General features: G+C 52.5%; 1 protein-coding gene across 8 annotated transcripts in view; it reads left to right on the top strand.

The window, feature by feature from the left end:
* The window catches only part of MTCL1 (microtubule crosslinking factor 1), a 95,664-nt gene that overhangs the window by 35,294 nt on the left and 39,532 nt on the right, over positions 1 to 20,838 (top strand). For 5 of the 8 annotated variants that reach the window (XM_032467468.1, XM_032467464.1, XM_032467462.1 and 2 more), the window contains exons 4-5: positions 16,570 to 16,629; positions 17,784 to 17,861. In XM_032467468.1, coding sequence (XP_032323359.1) covers positions 16,570 to 16,629; positions 17,784 to 17,861 — 138 coding nt within the window. The remainder of the gene's footprint in view (positions 1 to 16,569; positions 16,630 to 17,783; positions 17,862 to 20,838) is intronic. The other 3 variants (XM_032467465.1, XM_032467469.1, XM_032467463.1) reach the window with 2 other exon arrangements.

Genomic DNA, 20,838 nt, shown 5'->3' with positions numbered 1-20,838 from the left:
TGTTTTCCTTCCGCTCAACTAAAGTCCACTGGAGATGCTCAGCCGTTACCTGAAATACAGATATGGACAAACCCAGGGTTTGATTTTCACCCTGTTTACAGGACAACAAGCACCCCTGCTGCTGTTCCAGGGACGCCAGGGTGGGCTCCAGGGCCAGAGGCAGAGGCCTCTGTCACCCCGGGCGCAGCGGGCAGTGTCACGGTCAGCTCCCTTTGTCCCCAAGTCCAGGGAGCAGGACCCTGTGGGCCCAGACGGAGGCCGTGCTGACAGTGGGCTGGTGTCACCACGGGGGCACTGGGCCGGGGGACCCACCGTTTCATAGCACATGGGAAGCAGGCCCGTTCTTCATTGCAGAGCGAGGCATTGCCTCATCCCTCAAGGTTGCTCCCTGCAGACACAGTCCTAAAAAGTGGTCCCAGGTGGTCCCAGTGGTCCGAGCTTTGCAGCCCTGGCGTACCCAGCCGGATGTGGAGGAAACATACCATATTTATATGACAGAAACATATAAATGTCGTGGTATTATAGGTGAGAATATGAGAGGAGTTGAAATTTGTGTCTGCTTAATAAAGGACCATTTCACAGCATATCATTTAGTTATATCACAAATTTAAAATGAATATTAATTTTTATTTCAAACTATTTGAAAATCCTATTGTTCTTCCTACAGACTGTGTGATAACTGCTTGAAAAATTTTCTCCTCCCCCTTCCTCACTTTTACTCTTATTTTTAAACAACCGTCTGTGAAATATCCACTGTGCGCACAGCATCCTCCCAGGTGCGGTGGGCCGTGTGGAGGTAGCAGCTGGCGCAGCCGTAGCCTTGGTTATGTAATATGTTCGAACACTGAGCCCAGCTTCCGTGAAACAACGCTGCTAAATCTATCCAGTGCTTGATCACGAAGTACCAGTGCCATTGGGGAAGAGTGAACCCAAATCGTTTTGTAAGATTTCTGTCCAGAGTGGGCACCTATTTTTTACCTGACCTGTGTTCCGCAGCCGTGGCCTCCTGGTTCCTCGTCGCTGTATTCCAGATGCACTCGGTTCTGCAGAACGTCCGCTGCCTGACACCACCGTCCCCCTGCCCCATTCTGTGTCTCGTGTCCTCTCCTGTTCTCCATCTGTGTCTCTGTCTCTGATGCATGAAGCCTATGGTTATCAGTGGGAAAGGGGTTTGGTCCCTCGGGCTTCTTGGTGGGAAGACATTGCTTGCGGGTGGGGCTCACACGCGGGAAAGTCTCCCCAAGGCTGCACTTTGGTCCTTTCCACGTGGCAGTGTCGACGAGCCCCCTGGCTGCGAGCAGCTGGCTTGGCCAGGTCATGTTCGCGATTCTGGTAGGGATGGGGTGGCGCTGAAGTTGGAGCCACGGAAAGCGTCACTTTAGTCTCTGGGTAACCGCGATGTTGGCACGGCTACGTGAGGGCACGTCTGAGTGGCGCCAGGCGCACCTGTGCCACAGCCCCACTCCTCACCTCCACGTGGAGTTCGGAGGTCTGCCCATGGGAGGGCGTGGCCCAGGGGCTTGCCTGAGGTCACACAGCCCGTGACAGGACGAGGTCGAGGACTCAGGCCTTCTAATGCCAAGGTCCTAAGTGCTTTCTGGGGTTTTGGTGGTGGTTGTCACTTGTAAACCAGGATTTACTTGAGATGAAAGCTACCTTAAGAGCCGGGAAAACCCTGGTGTTTAGTCCTTGATCCTCTCCCCTCTCAAGCTCAAGTTCAGCCCGTGGTGGGGGGACAAGAGTGGGGACTCTCCAGCCCCAACTCACACAGCACATGTGGCCGTTGTTCCTGATGAGGGCGCGATGACCCTGCAAGGCTTCCTTTCCGCCAGGGACACTCCAAGGGCATCTCGCAGCCGCCTCCTCGCCTTCCCGGGGGCCAGCTCTGTGCCAGGAAGTCCTCCCGCAGCCAGTCTGCTTCTCAGGGTTCCAGGACATCTCTCCAGGGGCCCCAGCGTTGCCCAACCTATTTTGTGATGGGTCACGACTATTTTTAGTGTCCAAGTCCCCTCTGAAGGCCATGTCGTCCCCTGTGGGAGAGAACACGGTCCGGGGGTCACAGGGAGCTGGGGGTGGAGCAGGCTTGAGGGGGGCTCACACGGCGCGTTCGAACCCGTCACACCAGGGTGGTCATCCTCGTCTGTGCTGCTGGGCTTATATTCAGAGCTAGAGGTGTTCAGAGCCCGGAGGGAGGGCCGTAGGCTCTGTCCTCGGAGCAGGGTCCTGAGCCCTCGTGCCCAGGTGCCGTGGTCACGCCCGTAGGGCCCGGGCCGTCCCAGAGGGCGTGAGGCAGTCTGGTGACTCGGGCCCTGTCACGTCTCCACCCTAGCCCTGTGCGACACGGCGGGTGAGGAAGGATCCGCCCCAGCAAAGGCAGGAGGGTCAAGCTCTCACTTAGAGCTTCAGGATATTGAAGGCAAGAGGCAAACGTTCTGGAGAAAAGACACATTCAGACACTTTGCCAGAGAGGGAGGAAGAGAAGATGGCACGTGAAAGAGGAGAGGGCGTCTTCGTCTGGAATTCAGGGGTCGTCAGCTTGAAGCACCTGGAACCCGCTCGCAAACCCCAGAGAGTTTAAAAAGATGCTCCGAAGCCCTGAAGGAGCCGCCAAGAAGGCCAAGTAGTGCATCTGGGGGCCGGGTCTCCTCCTGGGGCCCTTCCCCCGGACAGTAGCTCGACTGTACCTGCTCGTGCTCACCCTGCCCCCAGCCCCTGACTGACCGTGACCAGCAGGTTGGCTTGAACCGGGCAGCGAGGGGACAGTCAGGCAGAGAGCCCATGGCAGAGACCGGTGGCTGGTGATGGGGCCTGACAGGAGGACTGGTTGGCCTGTATCCTGTAAATCCTGTTTACACAGGCGTCCAGGTGGAGTTTGAGTGTTGCCGCCATGGAGATGAGTCAGAAGTGTCGAGGAGGGTCTGGGGGTCACAGTGGCCCCATCACAGGAAGGGTTCCGGTTCCATATACTGACCCACGGTCGCAGTGCAAAAGCACATCTGTGCTGAGCACAAAGGTGTGTTATGGAGCTGCACGTAGAGAAAAGCAGAGGTGATTTGCATTTTTGGAAAGGTCTGTGAGGCTCTGATTCTGACACCAATTCCGACCCCCGCCCCAGCATCGCCAAGCAGTTAGCTCAGTTCTGTCCACCAGGAGGCGGCATCAGATCTCACAGGTTAAGGGCCCAGTCCTGTAAGACTCGCCCCCCGCCTCCATTTCAGACGCCAGTCACGAGTCCAGGTTGTCACCTGGCTTCGGATGGACTGGCTATAGGCAGAGGGTCCCACGACCCCTCCTTCGGTTTGACTCATTTGTTAGAGCGGCTCATAGAGCTCAGAGGAACGCTGCTCTCAGTAGATCGCCAGCCTATCGTCAAAGCATGTAACTCAGGAGCAGCCTGTGGAAGATGAGCGCAGGGCCACGTACAGGGCAGGGAACCGTGCTCTGTCCGAGCTCCATTCTGCCGGAATCTCCACGGGTTCAACCTGGAAGCTCTCTGAACCCCATCCTTTTGGGGCTTTGAGGAGGCTTCAGTACGGAGATCTGATTGATTAACACTGGTGGGTGATTTAGCCTCCAGCCTCTCTCCCCTTCCTGGAGATCTGGGAATCGGGACTGAAAGTTCCCACCCTCTAATCACGTGACTGGTTCCTATGGCAACCGGCCGGCATCCTTAGGCGAGGTCCAAAAGTCACCTCATTAACATCAACCCCAGTGTGGCCGACTGTGAATCTGGGGTTTGTTATGAATATCAGGACACCTGTACCACTCTCCTCACTTAGGGAATTCCAAGGGTTTTAAGAGTTTTGTGCCAGAAAGAGCAAATATCAGTGAAGACCATAATGTACTCCTTGTTACATATTACAGTATCACGGTGGAATATTCTAGTAAGGCGGTCTGATACAGTTTCACAGTTGTTTAAAAGCGATACGTTTGCACCGTGTTAGGCACTCTTGTCTTCCTTAATTGCTGACAGTATCATTGATAAAATGTGCATGTTCTTCTGCTATAGACGTTTTTCCTTTAACTGGTTTTACAGCTGTGGATTTGGCTTAAACAAGGTTTTAAAGACTGGTTTGTCAGCTTTTTATCCAAGCAAGATAAAAAGAAGTATTTTCGAAAAATGACTCATGAACTAGCTGGTGGCATCCTCTTGGCTCATCCTTCCCTCCCGAACTTCACCAGATGGCAGCGAAAGATTTTCCTGGTCACGTGACTGCGGCGCACTTCACGTTCCCTGGGTGGAGCTGATTTCACGCGACCGTCTTTTATAGACCACGGAGGTGCCGTCACCCGGGCTCTCCTTAGTCCTGAGGGTTTGGGGTCGAAGGCAGTGGAAGCCTTTTCTGGTTGGTCAGCCTCATCTGTGACGAGCCTGGTGCTCCTGCCCCAGGATACTAGTCAGGCTCCTGTGACCTGACAGATCTGTACAAGTTTGGTTCTGCACGAGCTGCGATGGTGTGACTTTGTGTGGTTGAGGTTTCCTGACAACTGTGCGTGCTTCTTACGTCGTTAGGTCCCCTCACCTCCCAGGAGCTGCCCTTCAGGGGCTGTGAGTTCTCGTCTGGACACAAGGAGATGCTTGGACTCCCTGCCCTCTCGTCTTGACCCCGTTGTTTCCAGCTTCCGGTACTCCTTTCACTCTTTCTTCTTCCCGCACTTCCACGAGGAGCGCGGTGCGCGTGTGTGCACGTACAAAGGGCGCGTAGGGACTCCCGTGGCAGGTGCGTCTGCTAAGTTTTAAGACTTTTAATGCCCGTGGGAAAAAAATCAAGTCTTCTCCCATTACTGCCGTCTGGTAAATTTTAGGCATTCTTTTCTGCAGATGAATTATGCTCACTGAGAGGAAGGGTTTTGCTTCTTAGGAAGAGACCATGCAGGTAATAGTAATAGTTGATTAAAATACAGTGCCTTGGAACGTCAGCAGGGGAGAATCTATCTTTGGAAGTATAATAAAATAAAAAAATTTTTTTAATGCTGCCTTTTTTTTTTTTTATTTAATAAAGAAAGAAAGGTCTTTGGAGAAAGAACTTGCTAAGGCTTTGGTCACAGTTTAAAAGTTGCCTTCAAAACATTTTTAAACTGAGTTCATCTGAATGTGTATTTTACAGATTAGAAACAGTGCTAGCTAGTCTTAGCTTCTTGGCCATAAAAGGAGAGGAAGAATGTATAGTATTGTACACACGGAAAGTAAAACCAAGCCAGGGATCTTCCAGTGACACCCCAGTCATAAGCTGCAGCCGTCCACAGAGTTTTGCTTGGGGCCCTTTGTCATGGCTCTTAAAATAGACCATCTTGGATATAATCAGCATTTTTTAATTGTGGTAAAATAAACCTAACGTAAAATATACAACTTTAATCCTTTTTAAGTGTACAGTTCAGTGGCATCAGATACAATCATAGTGTTGTGCAGCCAACACCACTATTTTCAGAACTTTTTCATCGTCAGAAACTTTGTATCCATTGAACGGTAGCTGCCACCCCCTGTGCCTCCCGCCCACCCCGTTCCTGGGACAGCTCCCCCCCACTTTCTGTCTCTGAGTCGGCCTAAGTGGGCACTGCTTGCCCTTCTTCATCTGACGTATTTCACCTGGCACACTGTTTTCTAGTCGGTGTTGTATGTGTGTCAGAATTTCCTTCCTTTTTATGGCTGAATACTATTCCATTGTGTGTGTGTACAGATCACATGCTGTGTATCCGTTTGTCTGTTGATGGACACTTGGCTTGTTTGCACCTTTTGGCTGTTGTGAATGTTGTGAATGTCCATTTGATGGTGCAATGATGGTGCAAATGTGCATATGAGCCTCCAATAACTCATGTTGTAGAAAGGTCGAGATTGTCAGGGAGAAGGTGGAAGGGCACCCACGTGCTGTCACGCAAGCCAGCTCCTGCCACTGTGCTGTGCAGTCGAGACTGGTCAGACCTGACCATGTGCCCATGGACACCACAAGCACGGAACACGGCGTCCATCACCAGAGGCGGCCACCTGCAGGTGCACAAGTGATGTGTAAGCTAGATGGAGGTGCCTTTGGGACTGTCTCCGATGCACACGTTTTTCGATAGTTCAGCCAATTGAGGACAGCAGCCTGGGGCTTGGTCATCACCCCCCAGAGCGTGGCCAGGACCATCGAGTCTTCCCATGGCTGCAGGAGAGGAGAGACACAGACACGCAAGAAGAAGTGCCCTGGATGGCACGTGACAACCGCTGGGGGAGGAGAGGGGCTGACGAAGACTTCGAGGCGTCTCTTCCCGAGGCAGAACCGGCGAAGGGGCAGCTGGGAGCCCCCCCAGGGATGGAGACGGGTCGTAGTATCGATGCAGCTGCAACCAACGAGGGAGATGGTGTCAGCAGATGGGGGACAGGGGTGGGGGGCAGAACAAGTGGGGACCCTCTCTGTGTGGGGAACAGACACCTGAGACAGGAGAGAGGCAGGAGATAAATGTGGGAAACCCGAAGCACAGGAGGTCGGGGCGGGGTGCAGCCCCTCGCCCGCATCCTGCCCTTCGTTGAGACTGCGAGGCTGCGCGGGGCTGCCTCGGGTCTCCGTTTCTGCGCGCCCGCCGTCCTTTCTCCACCTCATTCGTCATTATTTTTAGTCACTAGAGCCCTGCATACACCGCGCAGCCTGAAATACCCTGCTGACGGCACAGAAGACAGCTCCCCCCAGACTGTCAATTCACAATCAAGCCCATTCAGAATGTCCTAATTTATAAGAAAGTGTGCACCATCTGCCCAGCGCCAAGGAGACCTCGTGACGAGACCTTGTGTCCGTGTTCAGTGTGTGGAAGGGAACAGGGACCCGGACCCGGGAAGGAAGGAGGAGGGAACCACGTCCGAGGACAGGACCGCGGAGCGCAAGGGGGTCCGTGGGGCTCGGGTGCCAGGCCAGTGGGGACCCACTTGTCGTGAAGGCCAGGGAAGTGCGCGGTGAACGCCTCCAGCGTTCTTCCAGCTGGGCGTGGCTTTACATCCAGACGAGAGTTGGCATTTGCACATCCTGCTGGCGCCGTGAGCAGAGAAAAGGGCTTCCCAGCATCCCAGCCTCACACCCTGGGGGCCCCTCCGTTCCCATCTCTTGAGAGATTTTATATCTCTCCTTTCTTATTTCCCTTTTCTCTGCTTCATGCTTCTACTTTCCCTTCGGCTCTCCCCCCACCGTATTATTCACTTTGTCTTAATGTCACAATAATACGGCCAGAGATGCCATGTCTCTCCTTGGACAGTTGGGATCTGGTGGGTTCTGGTGGTGAGGACAGCATGCCTTGTCATTTTTTTTGCCCTAGAGGTTTGACTCATACTGAACATTGTGTGTGAAGCCATTTTTGCCACGGCTCTGGCCGTGCTTAACTGCCCTGTGGAAAATCTGACCTGTTTATCTCCCTGAGATGAGAGAAATAATGCCCACTTCGTGTGAGAGAGACTTCTTTTTTGTTAAGTTAAATTTTCTTGTGTGAATTATTATCAGAAGACAGGAAGACGTTTTCAGGACAGAGTTTACGTGACCTGGGATATGAATTTAGAGATTTAAATGATCCAGGTTCCATCCCATATGCAGAAAAGAATATGCAGAAATCACATGGATGAAAAAGTTTATATTCCAAACACATTTCCCATGCAGAGAGAGAGAAGGACGTTTCTGTGAACATTCGTTTTTTCCTAGAGGGAGAGGAAAGCTGAAGTGATTATTAATACCTCTACTCTCTACTTTGCAAAAGAAAGAGAGAAAGGATGATTAGCGTTGGAAAATGTTAACCAGGAAAAGAATCAAAATTGTTTAACAGCTAACGTTTGCTTTTGCTTTTTATGACAATCACTTTTTAAGAATATTACTTCATTTAGTCCTTACAAGAACCCTTTATATAAATTAGATATGAATATTATCTGCACTTTTAAATAAGAATGTTGAGGCACCACCAGGAACTCAAGGAACCGGTCCAAGGTCAAGGCTGTGCCTGGGTTTGAACCTAGACGCCCGTGTCCTTGTTCATCTTTCTCTTTCACATGTAGAGCTGATGGGTCATCATATGTTTGCTGGAAAACTGAACAGTTTGTGGAGATGCTGGGCCAGTTTTGGAAGAAAGTGTGTTATATCACGCAAGAAAATTTTTAAACTTGAATTCAAAGCCTCTCTAAAGCAAAACTTGCAAAGCTTTTAAAAACCAGTTGAAATTCCATTCAACTCTGAAAGATCTCAGGTTCTTTGAGTCCAGGCGATGAGAAGAGTGGAAATCAAATGCCTAAAAGAAGAGTCGGAGTCCACGAGTGGAGTATGGATTGCGTATGACCCAAACTCGAGCGCCAGCCCGGACCCGGGGCTGTGTGCTGAGCTGGGAGGTCAGCGGCATCAGGGGGAGGAAAGCAGCCCTCCCACTGGCCTTGTCCCATTCGCAGACCATTTGCCACTTAAACCTCCAGAGGACTCCTGCTTTGAGCACCAGTTAATTTTCCGAAGCCCCCACTTCCCCACACTGTGCTTTATCGCAGCAGCCTGGAGCCGCACCGCGTATCCCCGGGTGGGCCTGCAGGTGTCAGCGCGGGAGGCGGGGACGTGGTGGCGGGAGGCCCCTGACTGCCGAAGTTTCCTTCTGGAAACCTGGGAATGGGGTGGAGGCGTGAGGAGGAGGGAGACGTGGTGCAGCCACACAGGGACGTGTAAGGCACTGGGGACCCAAGGGGGAGAGATGACAGCTGAGCAGGTGGCAACGGTGGGGCAGAGGCCACTCAACCTTGTGCCGTGGGTGGCCTGGTCCTGCTTTTCAGAGGTGGCTGCGGGGGTTGAGCAGAGTAGACCCGGGTGGAGCCGGGCTGTCCCCCCGGTGCCCGGGGTGCATCAGGCATCTTTTCAAGCCTCTGTTTTCCCCTGGTCCTGAGGGACCACGGGTCCTGTGTCCATCCTGGTGCGGTGCTGGGCCCCTGTGCGGGTCCTCCCCTGGGCCCTGTCACTCCCTGACCCCTGCCTGTGCTGAGCGGGACTGCTCCCACTGAACTGAGCACCTAAAGGTCAGGAGGACCTGGTGCCTCTGCTCTGGTCCGTGGACAGTTGGTGGCACGGGGCAGGTGGGCAGGCCTGTCGGGTGACAGCCCGTCCCAGTGGGAACGGCCGTGAGACCACATCGGGGAGGAGCAGGACGGAGCTTCCAGGCGGACGCTGCCCTTCGCTCCGTCAGCCCAGGCACCGTCGGAACCCAGCCCGGCTGCACAGGCGGGTTCACACGCAGCCGGGGGAGTCCCGGGAAAGCGCGCTCTCGCCCTTCACACGGAGACGAGGGCGCCTTAATTTTCACAGCTTACACAGAAGCACGTGACGCCCTCCGGGCTTCCTCAGCCAGCATTTCGAGGGAGAAGCTGGTTGTAGACGTGGTGTCACGAGCAGACGGCCGGCCGGGCCGCAGGGCTTGTGACGGCCGAGCAGGCCCCCGCGCACGAGGCCCACGGGGCGCTGAGCTGACGGGCCCCCGTCGCTCTCAGCTCAGTCCCGGCCCCGGGTCCTGAGCGATGCCCGGGCTGTGGGAGCTCTCCGGCGGAGAGGAGCAGCTCCCACGGGGAGCGCGCCGCCGGGCCGTGGGAAAGCTCCTGGGGCTCACCTTCTGAGTCAGAGCCCCGGGGCCTGGTGCATTGAGCGGGGACTTACGGATGATGGCGGCTCTAACCGTGGCCACCCTGCCATAGCTGGCAAAGGGCTGCGTGCAGACACCTGGTCTGGGAGCCGATGTGTTTTGAAACACTGTCTGGGATGTTCTGTCCCGTAATCTACTAGCAGATTATTATGTGCCATTTGGAGCATCCAGCTTAAGCCTATGTGTTTGCAAAAGAAGCTAGCACTCCAGAAAGCAGGACTGGCTTCCTTGCTTTTAATCACTGGAATCCGGGCCCTTCTCATCTTCCACAGAAGGCTGCTCCTAGCTGCAGCCCTGCCCGGGGCCTTCCAGGGCCGGCCCTCCCTCTGCTGCTCCAGCCCATCCCCAGCCCTGGGCCGGTATCTGCTCCCAGGGCGACACTCTCCTGGAGGTGGGGGGCTGGCAGCTCGTTCCACACCCAGCAGCTCCTGGGCCTCTGGGGTTTTTCTCAGGCTGCAGGAGCAGGCAGCATCCTGCCCCTCTCCCTGCAGCTCAGTGCCTGGTCCGGCCTTGCTGAATCATCTGCAGCTCCCAGAAGGTGCTGGAGGCTAACAGGATACAAAGAGAGCTTTTGCTCCACAAGAATCATGAAACCTGGGTGCAGGCACCCCCACCCTCCCCTGAAATCACTTAGAGACTGTGTCTTGGTGCCACAAGTGGAATCCAAGTAGCCTAAAGATGAGGACTGCTGCAGGCACACCCAAGGGACAGGACGGGCTCTGTGGAGAGTGCTGGGCAGGGACGCCTGGAGATTGCGGAGCCTCTGGGTGGGAGCTGAGCGCTGCCTTGAGGTAACAGGGCCCCTGGGCAGATGCCAGGCAGCAGGTCCGCCTCCGCCTGGCTGGGGAGCCTCTCGGAGAGGAAGCTGTCAGCCTGGGAGGGTGATGAGAATCTCAGAGCTGTCTGCTGTCCCTGAGTGTGCATTAGGCCCTTCCCTGTCCTCTGTGCAGAGACCATTTGATAATCCCCAGCAGCACGGAGCTAATCCTGCCCGGGGGCTGCTGCTCAGCTTCCCCTCCTATCCACGCCTGCCTGGCTTCAGGGCCCTGGTCCCTCATGCCGTCTGCTGCAGTGTTTGGTGTAGCGAGGGTGTTTGCATCGTGGGTCAGTTCTGTTGTTTTTGAAATATGACGTCTTTTCTAATTTGAAAAAATAATATAGGTTGAGTCTTTCAGAGAAATGAAAAATATCTGTAAAGAAAAGCATGGAGTCACTCAAAATTCTGCCCACTGGATAAGACCTATTAGCACTTTAGTGTATTTGCTTCCAAACATTTCAGAGACAAAAATATTTAATCTTGATGAGATTATATTACATTTATGTCTTTCATCCTGCATTTTGAAGACTGGCATTTTATGAAAAATTTCCCATGGCATTAAAAAGTTTTTAGTAATCATTCTAGGTGGTGATGCAATATTACATTAACTGTTTTCAGTGAAATTAGAAACATGTGTATAATGTTTTTCTTCCAAACATTATGACAGTCTTCAAACATGCAGTAAAGCTTAAAGAATTTTCTAGTGAACTGGTGTAGTCACCACCTGCATCCTGTGTTAACATATTTACTTTTCACACATCTCTTCATCCATCCATTCGTTAACCCATCATAATTTTTGATGCATCTGAAAATAAACTGTAGACACCCAATTCACTTTTCTGTAAATACAGACCGACATCTAGGGCCTAATTTTTGCTGACACTTGGAGGTAATTTACAGATACTGAAATGCACAGATCTTGAGTTTACCTTCCCTGAGTTTTGACAAATGTGTGCATAAATTGTAACAGCGCAGCCTGTTACCACCACCGCACTCAAGTCACATTAGGAGGTCCAAAGGGTGTGAGGGCTTCATTATGATGAAGCAGTACTGAGTCAGCAGAACCCTTCCACACTTCCAAGGTCTGCGCTTCGGTTAGAGTACTAAGGATTTTCTCACCTGAAAAAAAAATGAGTGATGAACTTTTGCTGAAAATGGGGCAACGTTTTAATATATCTTTCATCTGTTTTTTTGTTTGTGTTCTTTTGTTTTTCAGAGTACTTCTAACTCTTCTGTATTACTTGATTAGACTAGGAAACAGTTTGCCTCTCTTGAGGGATGGACAGGAATATTTCTTTCCAGTAGACCAGTGGGAGCCAGAAACAGATTCTTCCAGACGCAGGTTTTCACTTCGGCTCAGCCAGGCAAACAGCAGACATCTCTGTGGGCTTCCGCCCTTCGCAAAAGCCCAGGGGCCTCGCTGGTCCCTGGCTGAGTCAGAGAGACGTCTGAAGCGCGGGCGCTCGTCCCGCGTTTTGTGTGGTGCCTGGTGGCGTGGCTGGGCGCCTGTGCACATCAGGAGGCGGGAGCTCTCGTCTGGGGGACAGACCCGTGGTTTGGGCGCAGCCGTCATTCTGCTGTTGTCGTGACCATGAGTCTCTGCTTCTTTCTGCGTACTGATGATTTCCATTTTCACTCTGTCATGTCTAGTTTATCTTGTGACATCTGGCTGAGACTCCTGTGTGGTGGCGTGTTTGCCGGCAGTTTTCCAGCTGCTGGGCTTCAAGGCGCGTCTCTAAGGCATAAGACGGACCAGCCGCCCCACCGCTAAGGAGCCGGTGTCACCCCCCGCCCCAGGTCTGTGCGTGCGGCAACTGTTGTTCTTGTCTTCATGTCTTTTCCAGGAGGAGGCGGCGTCTGACAGGCTGGGTGTGCTGGCGGTCCCCGCCCATCCCAGGTGGGCCTCGTGGCCCGGACAGCACAGCCTGTGGCCGGGCTCCTGCCCCCCGGCCTCCCCCTCGCCCCTGGCCGCCGGGACCCCCACCTGCCCTGGCCTTTGTGACTGGACTTTCCTTCTGCCTCAGCGTCTCCATGTCACTTTCCTCCTCTTCTCCTCACTGACAGCGTGCAGTTTTGTCCCCTGATCGTAGTTTTCCGTCTTTTCCGAGTAAGGCCTTCTGCTGTCTGCAGCCGCACACCCTTTCAGAAACCATCAGAGCGCCAACAAGTATGTCACGGCCGTGAGGTACCTCGGAGCACAGCAGCTTGCATCCGTTCCTGTAATAATTCTTTGTGCTCTTTTGCTAAAGAGAAAGAGACTCTTTGGATGGAAAAAGAAAAAACAAAAAACTCAGCAATTTGGAGCTCAGAAACCTCCAGAAAACAGAAAGAAAACCAGCTGGAATTGGGAGGCTGGGCTGTGACTGGGAGTGAGGGCTTCGAGTCAGGGTCGGGTCAGGAGGGCGCCCCATCTCCAAGTCTGGGGGACCCTGAAACGTTACCTAACTTCTGACTGTGTTTCCTTGTCCGTTAACCAGTGGTAAGAATGTATCATACATATTATCTACCTCAGGGCTCCCATGAGAACTGAGAGAGATTGGCTATGTCGAGAATGTCTGGCATTGCGCTTGGCACGAGGAGGTATCCGACAAATGGCGGTTGTTAGTATCACCATCACCCTCCCAGATGGGCCAAGGAGAGAGGTTTCCTTCCCACTGTAGCCCTGGAGGGTTTTCCACCAAATCCGAGGGGGTTCACACGTGTTGGACCCGCAGCATAGCTGGGGTGCAGCTGACTTCAGCAGAGTGGAGCACAGGAGGGGAAGGAGGGATCTCCCAGCCAGGACCTGCTGCTTCTGGCCGAAGGGGAGGCCAGCTAGTAATTTCTGTCCATCACATCTCATGACACCTAAATGAGGACTGTCATACGGGTCAGAGAACCCTGATGAGAAGACCTAGGCACCTTCATTTTCTTAATCTGGTTGTACAGCTGTGTGCTGCAAATCAGCCCCCCAAATCCAAGCAGCTTTCTAAATAATAAGACTAAGAATTCTGGAAACCGTCGGCTCCACCTCTGCCCTTTACCAGCTGACTCGTTCACAGCATCCTCATTTCCCTCTGCCTCTGTTTATGACCAATCTAAATTTTAAGCCGCAAATCTGTCTCTGAAACGTTTTAGTAATCGAGAGCTCTTTAGTTTTTCTGAAATTGCTTGGGAGAAACTGGCTGCTAACTTAAAATAGGAAACATTAAGAACTGACATAAAAGTCTAAATAATTGCCCAACTTCATATTTTATTTAATCATATTCAATACTCAGCAAATGCATCAGCCTTAGATGGATTCAATTTGGATTCAAACTCAGTTTTTTTTTTCCCCCCTTTTCAATAGGAATGTAGAGTTGATTGGCTGGCAGTTGGCCAGCCTAAAACAGAAGAGGGGGCTGAGTCATGGGCGAGCCCCCCTCGTGGGCTCTGTTTGATAGTCTGTATTCACCCCTTTCCTTACTCTTTCTTGAAGGAGTCCACTGGTCGGAGTCACCCAGAGGAGGGAGGTGGCCATGTGCTCACACAGAACATCCTGTGCCCAGGGTCCCCGGCCAGGACACCCAGAGCACTCGGCACCGCCCTGGGCGAGACTCGGGGCAGGACTGCACCCCCGGCTGGAGCTGGGGACCTGCAGTGCCTGGGGGTACCTGGCTGGTTCCCCCACCCTCAGGGCATGTCCTGGTCTTTTTAACCTACCATGTATGTGTCAGTTACACCTCAGAACCAGACTGATGAGAAGAACACCCTATGGAAAGGGACCTGGAGGCCGACAGGTAGCTTCTGGTGAAGCGCAGCCATAATCCTACACAGCAGGTCAGTGATGGCCTCTGTTCTCCGCCCTCCTTCAGGGACAGATCTTAATTTCCTGGGGTGGGGGGGTTCTTTTTAATTGCAAAGGAAATGACATTCACTATAGATAATCTGGAGACTTTGAAAAGCCACAGAAGAGAAAGTTAGAATCACTCATCACTCAGTCACCTGAAGAGGAGCACTGTTGACATTTTGAGATTTATAGACACCTGTCTAGGCTGCTCTTCTCACGCACACGTGTAATACAAATGTGTATTTACAATCTATCAGGTGGAAGTTGAAATAACAAGATACATGCTGTTTATAATCTGCTGTTCCTTTTTAACGTGTTCTATTTCCTTACTCTCTAAGTGTCGTGGATACTTGCAAACCCTGTTTGTCATGCTTCTCTGGGTCTGTAAATCCCAAAGTGAAAAATGAGATCTATTGTTTTAATTACTAGGCATTGTGTTTATTGGTCTTTTTTTTTTTTTTTTTTTTTACTAAGATGGCTTTCCTGTTGCTTACAAAATATGATTCTTTGTCTTGTGTTCGAAAACTTTTTTCCCCATTGTGTCACATTTTATAATACCGTAATGGTTTCTTTTGATATATAAAAATTGAAAGTCTGACCAGTCCACTCTCTTCATCTTTTCCTTGGATGTTCCAACCTTTGTTTCTCGTGTTCATAAAGGCCACACCCCAAAAACAAATAGAAATTCAACTCTTTCCTTCTAGTTTTTTTTTGGTGATTTATTTCTACATCCAGATTTTTAATTCATCTGGAATTTTTTTAAGACATGGTCTGGATCTGTTTTCCTCCCGATCCACAGACGAGGCTGTGCTCCAGTATCTCACAATGGGCTGTGGGTGGATTGGTCCTGTGGGCCAGAGTTGGCCGATCCCTGTTGTGGATGAATTTTTGAATCTTTTTTTCCTCTTGGGTTTGATTGATTGATTGATTGATTGATTGATTGCAGCATAGTCAGTTTACAGTGTTGTGTCAGTTTCTGCTGTGCAGCACAATGCTGCAGTCACACATGAACATACATACATTCCTTTTCATATCCTTTTTCACCATAAGTTACAAGATGTTGAATATAGTTCCCTGTGCTGTACAGTAGAAACTTATTCTTTATCTATTCTCTATGTATCAGTTTAGTATCTGCAAATCTCGAACTCCCAGTTTATCCCCTCTCATCCCCTCCCCCCTGGTAACCATAAGTTTGTTCTCCATGTCTGAAAGTCTGTTTCTGTTTTGCAAATAAGTTTTTTTTTTTAGATTCCACATATAAGTGATATCATATCTCTTTCTGACTTACTTCACATAGAATGACAATCTCCAGGTCCACCCATGTTGCTACAGTGGCATTATTTTGTTTTTATGGCTGAGTAGTATTCCATTGTGTCAAGATAACACAACTTCCTTTATCCAGTTATCTGTTGATGGACATTCAGGTTGCTTCCACGTCTTGGCTATTCATTGTTTCCTAATCCTGAAATTCATCCAGTAAATGGCATGGCCTGACCTTCTGATGCTGAGACACTGAAATATAAGAACTGAGTTGATTATCATGACATCTGCCATGATGGAGGTGACTTGGAGAGCCTCCCTCCTAGCTGTTGTGTCGTGGGAGCTGCAGCAAAGGCTTGAAGCAGAGAGGGCACTGCCCCCGCAGAGGGAGCTCCGGGGACCCCCATCCCATTGCCTTCCGGCAAAGCTGCAGAGGAGAGGGGGCACCATCGGGGGACCTCTTCCCAGCACAGGCTTGCCGGGTTCCAAAGGAAGCCAGCTGATCCTCACCTTCCAGACTGCTTTCTCCTACCTCGTGTCGGGATCACACTCACCCTGTTGGGTTTCGGGCCTGTTACCTTCCTCTCGGACACGTCTCGTTCTTCCTCCAGTCACTCTTTCTGTCTCCACCCTTGACTGGAGGTCCAGGGTCGGTTTTGGCTCCTTCTGTCTCAGACATCCCTTGGCCGTTTTATTTATACGTGTTTGTATTTCCGACCCCCCGCTGGCACATGTGTAAGACTGGAGGTGGGGGCCAGCCCGCTTTCAGGCTGCATCCCAGAGCTCTCTGACCATCTCCTGAAAGTTTCTGTCCAGCAGTGGCGGAGCGGAGCGCCTCAGGAACTGCAGGACCTTGATATTGGCCTAGACCCCTCCTGGGAGTCTTGGAGTTTGAGAAAGTCTTTGGTTACGAGCTAAGATGGGGATCCTGCCTCTGCAACCTTACCTGAGGCTGTGAGTCCTCATCCTTTAGAAGACGCGGTTCCTGCCCCAGAACAGGCTGAGCCGGTTCTCCCCTGGCTCTTGCATGGGACCCTCCTTAACCGAATGTCCCTTGGGTCTCTTTCAGAGCTCCCTGAAGAGAAGAGGCAGCCGGGAAACATACAAAGAAAAGAAAGCCTTTGCCCAGGTAAGCAGCGGTTTCATCCTCGTGTTACAGCTCCGCCAGGGGCCATGGCCTCATTTCGAATTTTCTCAAAAAGCACTAGTGTCACCTCTAACAGTAAAGAAACCCGACCTGCCCCCCAGACTGGGCTCACTTAGAGCCTCCAGGGGGTGAAAAGTGTCTGCCCAGGCCAGCAGCTCCGCCTTCTGCTGCTGGCGTCAGGCCGCCGGTGAGTCCTCCAGGCGAGAGCGCAGCGCGCCCGGTGCCGGTCAGGCCCTGCGGCGCCCACGGCTGGCGGCAGCCCCTCAGCCCTTCACCCAGTGAAGGAGTGCAGCCGGAACGGTGTAGCTGCCGTCTGCTCGGGTCTCCACAAAACACTGGAGTGTTGGTTTTTTTTTTTTTAAAAAATGCACACGCTGAACAGAATCTCAGATTGTCCTCATAGACAGCGAGACACCGTATCTGGAAGGTGGTGACAGCGTCGTCCCCTCTGTGCGCATGGCATGTGCTCTTTGGAACTTCCTGAGCTTTCTGGAACACTTGTTTTCCTGGCTTTTCTTTCTTTTGTTCCTTCCTTCCTTTTTCTCTTTCTTTCTCTCTCCCCCCACTTCCTTTTTTTAAATTGCTGCTAGTATTTGGTGTTGATAGAAGAAGGCATCCTGGAGGTGTCAGCTCCTGGAGCTCCCAGAGCAAGCAGTCATTAGAGAGATGCAGTCAGTCCAGGAAACTGCCACCCCCCCACCATGTGAACCCACACCTGATTCCCTCCAATTTCTCCATCCTCCAAAGCCCCCGGTCCCCAGAGTAGCCTTCAAGGAGGGCCAGGCTGCACGAGCCAGAGGAATGCCAGTGGTTAACTGTTCTCTGCCACCCACATCTTTGCTCCCCATGTCTCACTTTGGAACCCACTAGTGATGGGGACATTTAGGTCTCTCGTCCCTGCTGCTGGGTGCATCAGCCCTCCGGAGCTCCGAGTGTGTTTCAGCTTCCTGGCTCCTGAACAGGGAAGATCTTTTCTTTAGAAGGGTAATAATAATCTCTGCCCCGTCTCGAAGCGAGCAGCCTGTGGTGCGCTCACTGGGGTGAACCAGGCTGAGGACCGCGGGTGGGACACCCGGGCTTGGGAAGGGGTTAAGTGCCCAGCCTGCGGTGCCGCTGAGCCCGGAGTTTCTGTCCAGCAGAGTGGCGGAGCGGAGCGCCTCGGGAACTACAGGTCTGCAACCAAAACTCAAAGGAAGCTGGCCCCCCGGCGCAAGGTAGGAACACGAGCCATCAGCGCTCGGGTGCTGGCCAGAAGGCAGACTTGCAAGCCAAAGAATATATACCTGCGGCGATATATTTCTGTTGCTTGGCAAGGCCTTTCCAGCTGGTGGCGGTGGCGGTGGCCCTGCGTGTGTCCCCACCTTGGTGCTGAGCTTGCCTTCTCTGCCTGCACCAGAAGGGTCATGGGGAAAGGTTACTGGATCTGCTTTCAGGCTGCATACCGGAGCTCCCTGACCATCTCCTGAAACCAGACCTTGATATTGGCCTAGACCCCTCCCGGGAGTCTTGGAGTTTGAGAAATTCTCCAGTTACGAGCTAAGATGGGGGTCCTGCCCCTGCTGCTTAGCCGAGGCTGTGATTCCCCATCCTTTAGAAGACGTGGCTCCCGCCCCAGAACAGGCTGAGCCGGTTCCCCTGCCTCCCATTTCCCCTGTGTGCTGGCTCCAGCCGCCTCCACCGACCTACCGAGGGAGTCTGACCCCTTCGGTAGATCCATACACCCCCTCGGCTTCAGAGAGTGCCTTTCTTTTAGAAACTGCGTTGGTCTCGGTGGCAGGCCTGGCAGTGCACGGGTGCCAAGGAGACACGACGCGTGCTCCAGCCGTGCGTTAGAGTTCCTGGCGCGCGGGTGGTTTCTTTCTTTAAGGAACAGGAAGACTGTTGGGACGTTTTCTCAGTCTTCAGGTAACCAATGAATCGGACACTTCCTACGGTTTATCACTGAGTCTTGCTTCTTTAACTGACCTGGGTTGAAGTTCAAGGAGACAGGAGGATGGTTCTGGTTTATAACCAGACTTGTGGGGAACTGAGGGTAGGGGTGGATGAGGTACAAGGTTTTCAGAAATCAAGGCAATCTGAGGGCTCTTTGGGATCTTCCATCTGGATAAAGGGTGCAGATGAGCACTTACAACCCAGTGCAGAGCTCTTGGGGAAGGCCCGGGTTCCCTAATTTCTCCGCTCAGCTTTTGGGGGAGGCCCTTAGGAAAGAGGGCCTGCAGTTCCCTGGTCTGCGTTGGAGATGAAAGTCTCCGGGACCGGGCAGGTGACTCTGCTCCTCGGCCTCCGCCTTGCCAGGGCCTCGCCAGACGTCGTTTCCCATGGGAGTACGGTCAGGACGTTGGTCACAGCAGGGGATCCTGCCTGTCCCTGGGCTGTCCCAGGCTGGAGGGGGTTCCCTTGTGGCTGGTGACATTCTCTTCCACGGTGTCTGTGGCTGTCCTCAGGCATGAAGGTGAATTTCCCTGCCTCGTGGCAGAGACTGGGTCATGCAGGTGATTTTGACTGCATACAGGACAAATGCTGGCTCTGCAGTTAATGCAGGGGCTGGGGGTCTTCCTGTTCTAGGCTTGTCACGCCCCGTCTGACCCGCTTACGGAGTACTGACGGTCTGTCTGCACTGACGCGTAGTCTAACTCACTCAAGCTCCAGCCCTGCATGTGAGCAGCAAAGCCCTCCGGGTATCTGGACACACAGATTTTTTTTTTTAAGTCTGTATTTATCAAAAATAGAAAAGGTGCTTTTAACTGTTCTGCTTTGGAAAGTTCTCAGCAGCTGGGCTGTTGAACCTGCCAGCTTCTGGTGGACAGCAGGATTCAGTATTTACTGAAGCGATGAATGAACCAACAAATACGTATGCGTCTCCCTTAGTGTTAGGACTAGACAGTGTGTGCTTTTCACAGCCCACCTACTCTGTGTGGGCCCTTTAAATCTCTGTTGTTAACCCAGCAGCAGTGGTAACCCGTGCTGCTCAGCTGGGTGGGGCAGACACTCAACTTTATTTCCAGTTCATCACAGAAGCCCTTGTTAACGTCTGACTAATCCAAACCAACGAACTGAACTCCTTAATGTGACAAGTTCTTGGAGCATAAAGACCATGCTTTCTTCCCAGGGACACTTATATATTACTCTCCTGATGTGCAAAATGGGGGAAAAAAGCAGTTCCTGGCTCCTTTTCCCAGTGGTAACTGGGTTTCAGACAAAGCAGAAAGTGGAGCCTGACCGCGTACCAGCCCCTCTGCTGTGTGCGATTCCGCTGGACCTTCACGTCAACTTCGGCTGAGTGAAGGTCCTGCTTTGGACGTAAGGAGACAGCTTTCCAGGGCCCAGCGCTCAGGCCCTGGTGCCACGTGCGGAAAGGGCAGGACTGGTCAGTTCCCGCTCAGCGGGTGGCGGTGAGGGTGTCCCTCCCTCAGAGGATGCACAGGCAGCCCCAGGGCTGTTTCATGCAGCGCTGGCTCACAGCTGGCCTCAGATTTTTCCTTCAGTCTTCCTGGTCACTCTGCTTTTCTTTCCTTCCGTGGGTATGTGGTGTGGGCAGGGGGAGTCTAGGCAGGGTGGAAGGAGAAAAGTTGGGCGCACCCAAGGAGGTCTTCCTATGTCTTTCTGCCCATGGGGAGCATGCAGCACGGAACAGCCAAGAATGAGCTGTGTCTCGGAGGCTGAGAGCTGTGTCTCCCTGCCAGACCGCTTGCGCGCAAGTGATGGTCTGTCTGGAAGGGTTCACCGTCCCGCAGAGGGCTGACTGGGTGCAGAGGCTGGTGTGCTGGCTCTCGCTCCCTTGGGCTGCTGGCATGTGGCCGTCACCCAGCAGGGTGCTGGATTTGCATGATGAGAGAAGCCTTCACCGAAGTCTTTGTCCCCGTGACAGACTTTTGAAACTTAATAGCCAATCAGCAGAAATCGGTTGTTGTCGCCAGTGACTGAATGTGACTAGTAAAATATGGTGCAAACCTGAATCCAGAGCTCACAGAGCCCCAGGGCGCCACTGTCCAGTTGGTCCAGAAAGTGCCTTCTTGACCTTAGCCGAGCAGTGTGGGCTTTTAGTAGCAGAGAGCCCGCTCCAGTGACCCTCCAGAATCCACTGTATCCCAGTGAGCCTTGGGTTTCTGAGTTTAACTCCCTGCTGTTAGAGCAGCTAAAGGGAGTGGGACTGACTAGAGGCTCTGAAGTTGCGTTTGCCTGGGGAGGAGG

The sequence above is a fragment of the Camelus ferus genome, chromosome 24 (assembly GCF_009834535.1).
Source record: "Camelus ferus isolate YT-003-E chromosome 24, BCGSAC_Cfer_1.0, whole genome shotgun sequence".
Lineage (NCBI taxonomy): Eukaryota > Metazoa > Chordata > Mammalia > Artiodactyla > Camelidae > Camelus > Camelus ferus.
The sequence above is the reverse complement of the archived record's forward strand: the minus strand, read 5'-3'. Positions and strand labels throughout refer to the sequence as shown.